The sequence below is a fragment of the Melospiza melodia genome, chromosome 3 (genome assembly GCF_035770615.1).
Source record: "Melospiza melodia melodia isolate bMelMel2 chromosome 3, bMelMel2.pri, whole genome shotgun sequence".
NCBI lineage: Eukaryota > Metazoa > Chordata > Aves > Passeriformes > Passerellidae > Melospiza > Melospiza melodia.
The window spans coordinates 60518243-60532139 of record NC_086196.1 but is presented as its reverse complement, the minus strand read 5'-3'; the positions used below and the strand labels follow the sequence as shown (position 1 = coordinate 60532139).

The 13897-nt window shown below is 47.0% G+C and overlaps 1 protein-coding gene across 1 annotated transcript; it reads left to right on the top strand.

Moving 5' to 3' along the window:
* Positions 1–766: 766 nt before the first annotated feature.
* Positions 767–13572, top strand: CCDC167 (coiled-coil domain containing 167). Its single transcript, XM_063152000.1, is given in 5 exon segments — positions 767–824; positions 827–897; positions 8073–8167; positions 10564–10616; positions 12727–13572. Coding segments are annotated over 5 exon segments (381 nt in total). The 3' UTR covers positions 12831–13572.
* Positions 13573–13897: the final 325 nt, after the last annotated feature.

The following is a 13897-nucleotide window of genomic DNA, read 5'->3' as shown; positions in this document are numbered from 1 at the left end:
CAAAGTGCTATTTCCAGGGGGATCACACAGCCAGTTTTTCCTCAGCTGCTTTAGCACAATTCTAGCATTTGAATAGGAAGCCACAAGGACAATCTCAATAAGAAAATCACAGAAACAATTAGGTTGGAAAAGGCCTCTGAGTCCAACCTGTAATGAAATACCACCCTGTCAACTAGACCACGACACTGTGCTCCACACCGTCTTTTCCCTAACACCTCCAGGGATGGTGACTTCACCACCTCCCTGGGCAGCCTGTTCCAATGTTTGGCAACCCTTTCAGTGAATAAATCCCTCCTGATGCCCCCAAAAATTCTCATTTATCCCAACACGCCACAAAGCAGCCGTTCTCGGTTTGCCTGGGTTTCCGAGGTTGCCTTTTTCCTGAGTAACCCCCGGCACTACAAGCCCTGGTCTGGAGCGGCCAGGAATGCGCTGGCTCCACCTGCGGGAAAACCAAGTGATCACTTCAGGTCCGCCCAGACAGCACCCGAGGGGTCCCTGAGGGGCGGAGAGGCAGGACCAGGCATGACCAAGAAGTCCCACCTCAGCTTCCCAGCCTGCAGGTCCTCCCGCAGCAATCCCTCACCCGCTACCACTAGAGAGGACAGAGCAGTATGGGCCAGCAGCGGCACAACGCGGGAGGCAGTGCCCTGGCTGCCGCTCGCCCTCGGCTGTGTCGGAGCCACCCGAGCGGGCTCGCTGGGCCAGACCCGGTCCCGGGGCAGCGGCTCCGAGGGCGCGGGCAGGCAGCAATGCCCTTCCCAACATGGCACCCGCCCAGCCCAGCCCAGCGCGGCCCCGCTCCAGGGCCGTGGCGCACGGGGCGCCCTGCGCATGCGCGGCGGGCGGGGCCGGACCATGGGCAGGCGGCGAGCGGGGCCCAGCGTGGCCCGGGAGGTGAGGGGGATGCCGCGGCCGGGCTGGCGAGGGGCTTGGAGCCACAGCCTTGCTCCCGCCTTGAGCGATGGCGTGTGGTGTCCTTGCTCCTGCCGAGCCCTTGAGCCAGTGCCGTGAGGGGCCGTGGGTGTGTGTGTGCCCGTGGGGATGCTGCGGCGGGCCGTGACCACCAGCCCGTTGTGTACGTGCGGCGCTGGAAGTCAGCTGTGTGCTGCTGCTACTTGGGGGGAGCCCAGTGATAAACCGCCATGTGAGGGGCCTGTAATCACAGCGAGGAGAAAGGGGAAAGGCTGGGTTTCAGGAGTATGTCTTCCTTCTAAGGCTGCCTTTTCATTGTGCTTGGGTGTTTTGTCTGTGTCTCCCTCACTGGAGATCGCACCTGTGCCATGTGCTTGAGGATGGCTCTTCTTGAGCAGGGAGGTTGGAGCAGATGGAGGACTGTGGTGCCTTCAAATCTTACCCATTCTGTGGAACTGTGATCTCCTGGGTGGCAGGAGGGCTCCTGCTAAGCTCTGCGGAAGCTTTGTCTTTCTGTAAACAACCTGAGTTGTGTTAGTTAAGATCTCCCTGAAACACATGCCTTTCTGGCTCCTGCACTGAACAGTGCTGTCTGGACTCAAGTCTGTTTGAGTTCAGGTCTGTGGGGACAGTAAATCCTGAATGTTCCTCACAAATGGCTGCAATGGGGCACAATTCATTCAGTGAGTCTCACTGGTCACCTCTCTGCCCTGAAGTGTTTTCAGGTGAGCACATGCACAACAGACCAATGTAACCAGAATGGAAAGGCCAGGGAAATGGCAGGGCATGCCATATGTCACCAGCTAGTAACATTAAGGTGAGTGTCACAGACTCCTTAGGGCTGGAGAGGACCTCTGGATATCCTCTCATCCAACCCCCGTGCCAGGGCAGGGTCACCTAGAGCAGATCACACAGCAATGTGACTAGGTAGATTTTGAATGTCTCCAGAGAGGGAAACCCCACAGCCTGCTGGAGCAGCCTGTTCCAGTGGTCTGTCTCTGTGTAAAAAGGTTTTTTCCTCACATTGAGCTGGAACTTGTGTTTAAGTTTGCAGGCATTGCTCCTCATCATTGCTTCACTGGGTGCCACTGAAAAGAGTTTGGCACCAACCTCTTCACACCCACCTTTAAGATATTTATATGTATTGATGAGACCCCCTCTCATCCTGCTGTGTGGAATGGGAGTTTGGTTTATGATTATCTGGTGTGTTTCATTGGTTAGGCTTGCATTAGAGAAACACAGTTCTGAGCACTCTAACCCAAATATAACCACCAAAGGGAGTCCAGAGGGCTTTGCTGACTGTCCAGGCTTCCTTTGGTGAGCCTACCAGAGAGAATTGAACAGTGACAATTTTTTTTTTTTTTTTTTTGGTAGTTGTGGTTTGAGAATTGGTAGACAAGAAGTGTTGAGATGGTAGGGTCTACCTTACAAAAAGAGTGGTGGCAAAATGGCTCAGCCTGCTAGGGACCTGCTGTTCACAGAATGAAAAGGGACCGATTTTAGCTGCCACAGAAAATTCCTGCAAAGTGTTTGAGGACTTGTAGTAGCTTTAGATTAAGTTTTGGGGTGATTTTTAGAAGTTTTCAGGATGGAACATACTAGTTTTGAAGGGATTGTTGAACTACTCCTTTTTGTGTGTTACAGGTAAAAATCTCCTGTCTGGAAGGAGCACAGTGCAAAGACACTACTACTAGATAAAATTCTTTCCACTTGCAGTGATGAGAACACTACTGAAGAGAGGTTAGGGAGGAAGGAAAAAATGCCTTTAAGCCAGAGGAAGAGAGGGCTGTGTTTTAGTTTGCATGACAACCAAGATACTTGATTCATAAGTTAAAATTACTCTGTTCAGTATTACCTTCTGAACTGTTATGATTGTAAAGAAAACTTTTCAAACGAGTCTTAATGTGGCGTGATGCATGACTAGCTTTGAAAGGCCTCATCTAGGCAGAGTCATGCTTGTTTAACTGAAGTCATGATGCTAAATGAATGCAATTTTCTATATGGACACTTATCAGATTACCTTGCACTTACAAATTGCAGGTGTAATTGATATGATCTGGTTTAAATGGATATAAATGGGTCTCCATAATGTTGTGTTGGTTTAAATTCGTGCCACTTCTTTCATATAGCTCTAGTCTTTTGACAGGCAGCCCTAGTGACAATGCTGAGCTGCATAGGACTTGCTTGAGGAAATTCATCAGGAAAATGAAACTGGCAAGACTGGTCCATTTTGTACCAAAATAGTGAAAATGAAATTAACTCAAGAGAGTGACAAGGATGACCAAAGGTGTGGAGAGCTTTATGCAAGAAACTGCCAAGCATTTCAGGTCCTTTTAAGCTGGAAAATATGACTGCAAGGGACCCAATATAGGCCTATATCCTCTGCATGCTATTTGTAGCTTTAAACAAAGAATGAACACACATTGTCAATACAAAGTTAGGGCTATCAAATGAAACCAGCAGCTGACAAGCTCAGAACAAACAGGAGGGGTTGGTTCTCCCCATAACCTGCTGTGAAACTTCTCACCAAAGAATATTGTAAATATACTTGTGGCTCAGGCAACAACTGAAAAAAGATATCAGAGAAGCAGAAAAGTGCATTAAATTAAAGGCAGTGCCTGGGCAGCAAAATGTCACGTGTGTGCTTCTGTAAAGTATTGTTACATGTGTTGCTGCTTCTGGCAGGGCAATGGCTGATCAGTGTCTGTGGAGGAGCATAAAGAATAGGGGAAAGCCGACACAGTTCCTGCTCAGTGAAGCTGTTCAGGCAGAAGTTTGAAAATGTGGCTCACTGCTCTGTGGTCACGCCTGTGTGCGGTCCTGCAAAGCCGCTGCTCTGCGCTGAGGCAGGATGGGCTGACTAACGAGATGGTGCCTGCAAAGCTGAAGGAGGAGGTGGAGGTAGGATCCAGCCTTTCCTCCTTTAGCAGCACACAGGGTTGTTCTGTAGGAGCCATCTTTGCTGGTGGATCATCCTCTGCTGTGAATAGCTTGTCTGGTAAATATTTCCAAGCATGCTGTGGGCAGCATGTCTGTGAAATGATTTTCCAGCGTACAAAATGATTCCAAGAGCATGGAGAAAATGGAAGTGTGTCCATGAACAGCAAGTTAGCACTTGAATTTAAACAAAATTTGTCTCTGCTGGACTGATTTTAATAATCCAGCCAAATTTGTGGATGCAGGAACCATTAATTCTTCTGTGAAAGAACAGCTCAAGTGTGCTGGCAGGTGACAAGGCATGTAAAGACTGCTCAGGGAAGGGGTTTTTTCTTTGCCCCCACCTCTTCAGTTGGCTTTGATCTGTTTTATGAGGGTCAGAAGATGAAAACCTCATTACCTAATGCTGTTGGATGTCGACGTATGTGTGATATGGCTCTTTGCCAGTATCTTAATTAGGGAATTCATGAAAGCGGAGGGTGGATGCCAGTTCTTGAAAAGCGCTTTTAGCCTTTCTGCTGGAAAGAAAGCCTTCATTAATTTGCTACAAAATGTATTAAATGGGATCCAGCTCAATTCTATAAGCAAACCTGCTTCTTTTTCACTTCTCTCTTTCTCTCTGCCTTTATGTGAGCCATTTTGGGCTCTCTGCCCAAGATGGCCCCAACAAATGGAATTTGTAATAAGCATGTAAGTCAGTTTGGATTGAAATCCATTCCAGGTCTCTCTAGTTTAAAAAGGTTTCCAGATCATGAGCAGATGTTGCCAGAATTCAGCAAAAGTAGCTGAATGTCTTGTCATACCTGTGGAGCAAAGGAGGCATCTGGTCTTAGATCCCTGCGTGGATCCAAAGCTGCTGGGACTTGACTTTCTGGAGCTTCAGAAGGGCAGCTCTGTGTGCCCAGATCTGCTGCCTGGATGTGAATCACATGTTTCCTTCCCCCTTTTTAACTGAAACTACTTAAAGATGTTGCTGTGAATGAAGTCCTGTGTCCCTGTTACCATCTGTGTGAACCTGAGGAGCTGTCATGTGAGCTTTCTGCTTGCTGCATTTCAGCTCTGTCCCAGAGGATCCCCTTCAAGGAAAGGAGAGCTAAAAGGAGGAAAGGTTCATCTTTGCAACTTAGGAGGCACTGTGCTGAGATTGCCACTAAAGAAATAATGCAAGTGTGAAGTGCAAGGGTAGTTCAGCTAAGCGAGCTTGGCTCCTTGTTTTCCTCTGGGCTTCCATTGTGCCCAGGTATGTACCCAAACTAACCTCACATATTATTTAGTAGGAGGGAAAGCTTTCCATCCACAGCACGCTCAGGTGAGCATCTGCTTCTAGGATTGCTCTCCTGGAGGGCTAGCTGTAGCAGGGAATTATGGCAAAGCCCTACAGATTTTCTTGTGCTACAATTTTACAGACTATACCCCCCCCCCAGGAGTTTCCTGAGCAGCCCAGAGAGTAAGCAGTAGTTCCCAGATATTACTCTGATTTTTTTCCTTGTGCTTAGTTTCTTTTCTGTATTTCTTTTGTTCTGCAGTGAAGAGTTACTTGGATGGCTGAGTTGCTGAGAGACTCCTGGCTTGCAGGAGCAGCTCCTAAATGCCAAGCAAGGCTATGGCATTGACATATCAAGATATGCTCTGCCCATAGTTTGGGTTGGTGTCTGAGGCTTGTTATTCAAATGAGCTGCCTTCAGGAGGCAGAATTTATTGTCTTAATTTATAAGTGGGGAAACTGAGGCACAGTGAATGGATAACATCTGTGAATCCCCACTCTTGTCCTTCCTTATAACCCCTAATAACCCAGGCAAGCCAGAAGAAAAGAAGTAGTGAGATTCTGAAAGAAGAGTATTTTGTTCATTCAGCAATCTTCCTTGCTTGCTTTTTCTTTTTTTTCTGGTTATTTTTTATCCCTTGTGCCCCCAGCTTAGCACAGCTGATGGTGCAGTTCTGGGGCATGTGGTTTATTAGCAAATTATTGCTCTCCAGCAGGGGACCCAAACTTGGGATTTGATTTAAGAGCAGTAAAACCAGTTGAAACTTTAAAGTATTATGTGGAATCTGGAGATTTTTAGTCAGCAGAAAGTGAACGCACTGACAAAGTTGGGCAGAATATACTCTTGTTAAGTCTCATGAAATGAGGGAAGTATGGGCAGAGAATGTACTAGTGAGAGCAACTGCCAGCTAGGAGGAGCAGGCATGGAGGAGAGGATTGGAGTGCAGTAGCATGGATAATTTAGTGGTGGGGTTGGCAGCTGACTGAGTAAAGCTCTCATTAATTCTTTAATGTATTATTTAGCATTTTTTTAAAATATATTTCCAGAGAAGCCACGGTGCACTGTAATAATTTAACAGGCTAAGGAGGAGCCAGGTAACACATGCTGAAGAATCTTTTCCTGTGTGTGCATGTAAGGGTTTCCAACAGCTAAGGGAGCAGAAACTGCCATTTGCAAATGGTAGGAACTGGTGAGGGAGATGGTAATCCTTAAATTTCACTGGACCAACACCCCACCTGTGCTGTACCACACTGGTACTTAAAGTAACTTGCTGATAAGTGTGGTCAGAGCTGGCCTGGGTGAAGCCCTTTCTTGGCCCTGAAGCAGACTGGGGCAATGCATCATGCTGAGTTGTAGTGCATGACATGGCGATGAGCAGCTGCAGTTAACATCCTTAAGTGGCACAGCTGGAAATGGAGGAGGACAATTATCCTCATCCAGGCAAAACCAAGCATTGCCAACAACAGAAGTGCTCTTCCCTGAGCTTTGGGGTCAGTGACATGCCTTGGTGCTCCCCTTGAGCTCAGGAAGCTGGGCATGTGCCTCTGGGGAGTTTGGCATCTTGAGCACTGGCAGAGTTGCCTAATAGCCCAGGACTTTGAGATTGCTATCTGATAAATCAAAGATTTATTTGAGCCTTCTTATATGTCCCTCTCCTCAGCTCTGCTGTGCCTCTTCCAGACTATTTAACTGACTGGTTAAACTTCTTTTCATGGTCTGCTTTATGTCAAGCCTCTTCTCTCCAGTCCTGCTTAGTTATAATGCTTGCCTGCTTTTCCTGAGCAGAAGGTGTGAGATTGTTAATGAGCTCATTAACAGGAGCTGATCAGAACAGAGCTGATCCCAAAGCAGCAATAATTAGGGATCACTACCTTTGATTTTGTTTCCCTTATTACTGTTTATGAGTATGTGTGTGCTCTGGGCTGCTTCTGAGACTGGTGTCCAGGCAGCTCATTCCACCTTTACCTGGCACTGTGCTGCCTCTTAGTGTCTGGTGTGTGAAAGCTCCCACCACAGGGAGGCCGTGCTGCCAGCCTTGGCCTTCCCTGGAGAACCTCTTTCAGGCTAGGTTGTTGTGTTCATGTTGTCTGATTAGCCCACTGTTTCCCTGCCAGAAGCAAGCTTGAAAGACAAAGTTTTCCTTGAGATGTCTATGCTGTGGTTGCCAGGCAGAAGAGAGGAGTGATTCCCAGAACTGTTGCCTATGGTAGGATCCCCTCCTGGGCAGTCTGTTTGCATACAAGGTAATGAACCCTCCTGTGCCTAGCTGTGGTTACTGCCCTCCACAGGAAGACACAGGGGTGGCTGTTGGGATACTTGATGAAGAGACACAAGGAGATAACCAGTGTTTTTCTGCACAGAAACTTATTGCTGCCAACACGTGGTACAGGTTGAAGAGGTAAATGCTCTCTTGACCATACTGTGCAGACTCCTGTTGCTGTTGTAGATTTTGCTGGGTAAAAGAGACTGGAAGTATCCCTTTGTTCCCTCTTCAACCAACCAGACAGCTGGGGGTGCTTTGTAGATTTCTGCATCCATTCACAGTGCTAACATAAGACCCTGTCCCTCAGGCTTTGGTTTAGGCCAGTGTCTCTCCTTTTATCCTCTAATTGCACAGATACCTAAGATCACACCTTTCCTTGTAGACCCACATGCAAAGAAACTAGAGCAGGCTGGAACAGGATCAGATCTAGCAAAAGGGTGCTGTCCAGCCACACAATAGGCAGTGTCAGGGCTGGCTTGGCTTTGTCTGGGGTGAAGATGTTACAGTTGTCTAGGCTAGAATACAGGCTGAGCTGGGAGATGATGAGTTCTCTGTGCTGTGATATCTACACAGATCTGGGATTCTTCCCTTGATCTGGGGAGGAATAGTAGCTGAACTGCCACCATCTGCATGGGGATGAGTCCTTGTAAGCTGGGAGAAGAAATGATGGTGACTGGAGTGGTGTTTTTCAGATTGATGGACTGGAGGAGAAGCTGGCACGCTGCAGACAGAGCATGGAAGAGGTGGACCTGAAGCTGCGCAGGGAGAAGCTCAGCCCCGAAGGAAGGTATTGCTGACCAGCTCCTTACACAGCTGAGTGTGTGCACTTCAGCTCAGCTGTCATCCTGCTGTAGCACCAAGCAAGGGCTCTTGAAGGGGTGGGAATGTGTGACATTCCCATGACACAACTCTCTTCCCACAGCTTGGAGCTTTCTTGGGGAATTTGCCTCTGTGAGAAGTGCAGTGATATATAGAGAGAGCTGTATCTTACTAACAGCCTGACTCCAGCCTGTGCCACAAGCAGACAAGTAGTGCCTGAAACTTGCCAGTTCATTTGCAGGCCTGGCTCCTGGCCTGTTAGGAACCTGCTCTGTGAATCTGGCAAAGGTTTTCTGCACACTGCTGCTCAAGCCTTGCTGAAGCCACCTGGGTTCAATCAGGGAGATGTGCAGCAACTACTGCTGAGGGCCAAACCAGGCTGGGATCCAGCTGCAAAAGCAGCTGAGGGAAAATATCTGTGCCTGTGTTGCTAATGTGTGTGGATGTAGGGATGAATTAACACACTGGCTTTTCTTGGGAATGCTAAGAGGGACAATTCCCCTGAAATCTGTGGCTGCCAGAGAGGCAGCAGTTGTTGGCTTCTAGAACTGGGAGTCAGGCAAGGATTTTGACCTGGATTTTGTAGTAGACATAGGCAGAACCTGCTGTTTCTCTTGAGTGTGAAGCAAGAGAATTAGATGTCTCAGCTGATTCTCAAATCTCTCTGCTTGAGGAAATTTTTTTCAGTCACTAGCATCCTACTGGTCTGCTCCTAGCAAAAAGGCTGGGAAGCTCAGTCATCAGCCCAGGGAGTGGTCCTGATGATCCTCGTGTTTGTTCTACACTACTGTCCTGTAGAACCCCGTTAGAAATGATCATAAAAATAGTGATGTCTCCATCCCCTGATATTTATCAGGCTTACTTTAACTTCTTTGTTAAACTTAAAACTCTCCTTTGCACTTCCCCCTCTTCCTTTACTGGAGTTCTATATCCCCATCAATATTTAGACAGGGTCCTGTCTCTTCCTGTCCCTCTTGTCTGTAGCTCCTCGTCTCAACAATCCTTTCCTGGCCTAAATTCTCCTTGTTACTGTCTGTATTCTTTATCTGGGGCTTAGGTGGCCAACAACCAAACCTACAGCTGTGGGAACTTGACAGGATGTGATATATGATAGTTTCTGACTGAAATACAGGGCCTAGAGCAAAGAATTACAAATTAAGATTCTTGGGGCCTTCTATGAGTTTTACAGCTTGTATGGAAATAGAACTTCCATTGTCCTATTCCAGACCCTTTGAAAAACCCTGGAGGGAAGGTACCGTGATCAAAATTATTGATTCAGTGTATAGCACACAAAGAGGAGCTCTGCTTTTCCACTTTGAAGTTCAGTTGTTATGGTTTCTCCATGTCTCTTTCTCAAAGCTTCTTCCCTTGACTCTCTTCACAAGGCAAATTTCTAAGTAGCAGCTCAGTCATGTTGGTAAATCTGTCTTCCCACTTCCTACTGGCTGCCCTCCACCCAGTTTTCTTCTAGAGCCCTTTCCTCTCCTGCTGCTCCTGATGTAGCTTGCTTTCTTGGCCTCCCTTACGCTTAACTAGCTGTACACATAGATTTGGATCTCTTTCCTCCTACAGGTTGTTCTTACTGTGCCCCAAGGGGAACAACAAACTCTGTTACACTTTCTGCCTTCTCTGAACCAGGAGATAATTTGTTAGTGCATGTTTATTTATGCGCAGAGTCTGAGAGGACTGACCGTGTCCTCACTGCCGTAATGGAAACACTGCTGCTCTCAGGAATTTCACTTTGGGTTTATATTTTAATCTGCATATTAATTAATCTTGTGCAATTTAAGACAAGGGCTGGGTTGGCCTAACTTAAGTCTTTTTTGTTATTATGAGTCTTCAGTCTAATGACAGGTTGTTTAACTCTATTAGTACTGGGCTTGGATTCAGCTTGTTTCCTTGAGTTCACCAATTTCTGCAAATTGGATACCTCTGACAAAGGGATCCCAGCTTCAAATGGTGAGGAGAATTGCTATTCAAGCACTAAGCCCAATGTGATGGGGGGAAGGATCTTCCAGAGAGCATATAAGCACCCTCCCCCATCCCATAGCTGTTTCAGAACTTCCTGCCTCACCTAGGGGGAACTGGAGCAGGGAAATGACCCAAGAACTCTTGCTACAATGCTCTCCTGAAAGGAGAGACAGGAAGCAATTTGGGGGAAGGAAAAAATAATCTAAAATGCTGCATCTCTTCTGTTGCACAACTGGGTACTTCTAAACTGTCACCCTTCCAGCAGGGAGGGGTGAGGGGCTCATCCTCTGAGCAGATATCCCCCGCAGTGGGGACAGTCTCTCTTCCATCATGTAAGCAAAGAAATAGGCTGTGTTCTGCCTCGCAGGTAATGAACTCCTCTTCTCATTACAGAAAGTCACTGGAGAGAGAGCGAAACTTACTAATGACCAAAGCTGACAACTATGGTAAGAGCTTCATTAAAAATGGTCCCTCTGGGCAGGATGGGATCAGTGCTGCAGCTTAGCTTTGTCTTCAAGCTCCTGCCACCTCTGACTTCTGGCTTTGAATTTAGCTTCAACCAAAGGGAGCTAAACTAATGGAAATGTTGTCAGCATATTATAATAGGAGTCTGCATCTTCCTACTTGAGCTGTACTTCCATAGGGAAAAAAAATAAGCATCAGCTAATGAAGGGGAGAAAATGTCCCCCTCCACACACCCCAGATTACCAGTCTTTAGATAATCATAGCTAACAGATTGGCTTGAGTAGCTTTTAACATCCCTCTCCCCAACCTTTTTTTTTTTTTCCTAGTAGAGGCTTGCTAGGCAAGAAGGTAAGTGCTATCAGGAGTGTAGCAAAATATACCTTCCTTGGGGAAGGTTCTTACTGCATCAATTTATGAGGCCACTCAGCACAAGAGCATAGCGATTCACACTGACATGCTGCCTGCACTGCTAGAGAGCCAGGGTCCTTCCTTGGTGCAAGTCCTGCTGTAGACACTTAGAATGAAAGCCTCTCTGAGATACCATACTTGACAGGACTTCCATTCCACTAGAGGTGCTGCTTTGTACATCTTCAGGAACTGATCAGTGTGTTACCTGCTTGGCAGTACTCTGCAGCTGTGCAAGCAGCAGAGCTCACACAAGGGAAAGAGGCACAAGTGTTCTTTTGGGTCTAGAGGGTTGAAAGCTGGGGTATGGCCGGCAAATTTGTAATTATAACTCATGCTAGAGGACTGTTTCCAGAAGAGTAACAGTTATTTTAAACAGACTGAAAGCTGTTCCCTAAGGGCCTACCATTAGAGACAGCAGAAGATTGAAATTTGCTGCCACCCTTTCACCAGCCAGCAGTCAGCCATCCCTGGTGGCATCAGCAGAGCAGTGTGACAGCAGCAACAGCCTCACCTAATGGTGACATCACTGCAATGGCCTCTGACTAAATCTTTCCTTATTCCAGCTGATGCACTTGAGGCCATGAACAGCAGCTGCTGAAAGTGGCATTGTCAGCATCCGTTTAAGCTGGCATTGCTGTGCGTGAGGTTATGTGACCCTGTCACCTCCTTTGTGGCCTTGCACATTCAAGCAGGTTGCTCTGTGGCTGCATGAGAGTGCTTGTATTAGGTGAAGAATGGGGCAGAAAGAACAGCTAAAAGTCTCTTTGGATTACCAGCACCACTTGGGAACTGCTGGAGGCTGCTTGTGCAAACTGTAGAGACAGTAAGGTGTGCAGTCTGTGCAGATGAACTCAGCAACAGAAGCAGTCTGTCTCTGGACAGTGCACACCCCAGCCTTGCCTGACACACACTTAGTGCTGTTTGGCCTTGCAGTCTGTAAGGCTGGAGGCCTCACTGCTTGCCTGTACCAGCCAGCTAAGTTTTCTGGAAGAGAACTAGTAAGAGTGGGATTCTCATCTTTGGTAAAGGGAACCAAACAGAAATGGAGATTGGTAAGACTCCATGATTGAAATAGCCACTGTCTTCCTCTCTCTGCATCTGTTGTTCTAAGGTTGCTTTCCTTCTCCCTGGTTTACCTGTCTCTAAAAAGCTAAAAGCTTCAGACCCAAAGAGAATAAGTGCCCAGGTTCAGGCCTTCTCCACACTGATCATTCTGAGGTGTAAGGAGACACAGATTCTGCAGCATTCAAAGGTGGCTACAGTTGTATTTAAATTTTAGCACTAGAAAGAGCTACCAGGCTGTTACATCTAGAAGATAGTAGAAATAGCTCTCTGCCCTCCTGGCTCCTTCATTCTCCTAGGGAACACCCAGTTATTCTAATGACAGTCTGTCCTTAGTAGAGGCCTACAGCAGTGTCATTTCCCAACAGGAACTGGTCTGGCACTGAAGTATTCCCAAGCACAGCTACCACAAGTGTCAGGATGAGAGCAAATGAAAGGGCTCCTACTAGTTTGGGTAGTTACCTCCCATTCAGCACAATACCCTCTTGGCAGCTTTGCATACTGCTCCCAAATTTTTTGCCTGTGGCCAAGGTAGCTTTGTGCTTCTTAAGAGAGTTTTGAAAGGAGATGCAGCTGCAACGTGAAGAACCTTCACAGACAAGTCTTTTGTTTGCTTCCCAGAGAAAGAACTGAGTGTGCTTCGTAAGGAAAATCGCAAGAATGCTGCCCTTGCTGTGGCCATGGCATTGCTGATTGCTCTTATTTACGCCTGCTGGACAATGTGATTGCACTCAAGAATTCTCCCCGCTGAACAAATGACTCCTGCAAGGAGCTCTTCCTCCTCTCACCATTGTGCCTCCCCCAAGGGTGAGGATCAGCATTTCAAATTACTGTTCTTGTTTATTGTCTCCAAGCCTTGTTGTAGGGAAGATTTTTCTCTGCAAATTGAGGAGGACAGGAGACAAACCAGAAATCACAGCACGCTTGCACTTGGAAATCAGGTCAAGCAGAGCTCAAGGTGGTGCCATCTTAGCCAAAACACAGTCAGGACCATGCAGCCTGATCCAGGAAGGCAATACATTCTCCCTTTTGAAGAGGACCTTTGTGATTACAAACAGGTGCTTTCTGCCCAGCCCAGGTGGCATACACATCCTGGCTCCTGTGACACAGTCACAAACTGAAGAGACCAAGCTCTTGATGCTAAGGGTAATCTGTAGGTGTTGCAATTCTGTATATTCCCAGAGCTGAGCTAAAGATGCTTCCTCCTCCACCCCGACTTCCAGGACCAAAGGAATGCTATATCCACAAAAGCAGATGGTATGTAGGTATCTCTGCAAGCAGGGAGCATCCACATTGAGATATGGGTGCTTGGACTGTGAGATGATCTGCCTACCTCTCCAGTGCATCAGAGCTTGGTAGCCATTTTGTGCCTTTGAGAATCAGTGTTTGCAGAAGACAATTTACCATCAACCCCCAGAGATGAAAGTGCTTCTGTAAAGCTTTAAATAAAATAATTTGACCTTTTAATTTCCCGTTTTGTTTATTTGGTGGCTTTTTTCTCCCTGTTCTGTCCTGTTTCTCAGTCACTGCTTTATTCTCATCCTACTATTTCCTTACTGGCACATATTGCACTATGGTAAGCCTAGACTAAGTTAGGCACTTAAGCCCCTGGTCAGTGAGCTCTCAACAGTGGGTTACTGCTTTGTTGTGGCCTGGAATGTACTTCCTTTGACTGGAACAGGAGCCTACCCATGCTGCAGGAGTTCCAGAGACTGTCCCCTGTAATGCCCTCTCATTTCAATGCTCTAAACTTGCCACAAAAACTTTTAAAATAGACTGCCTTGAATATTTA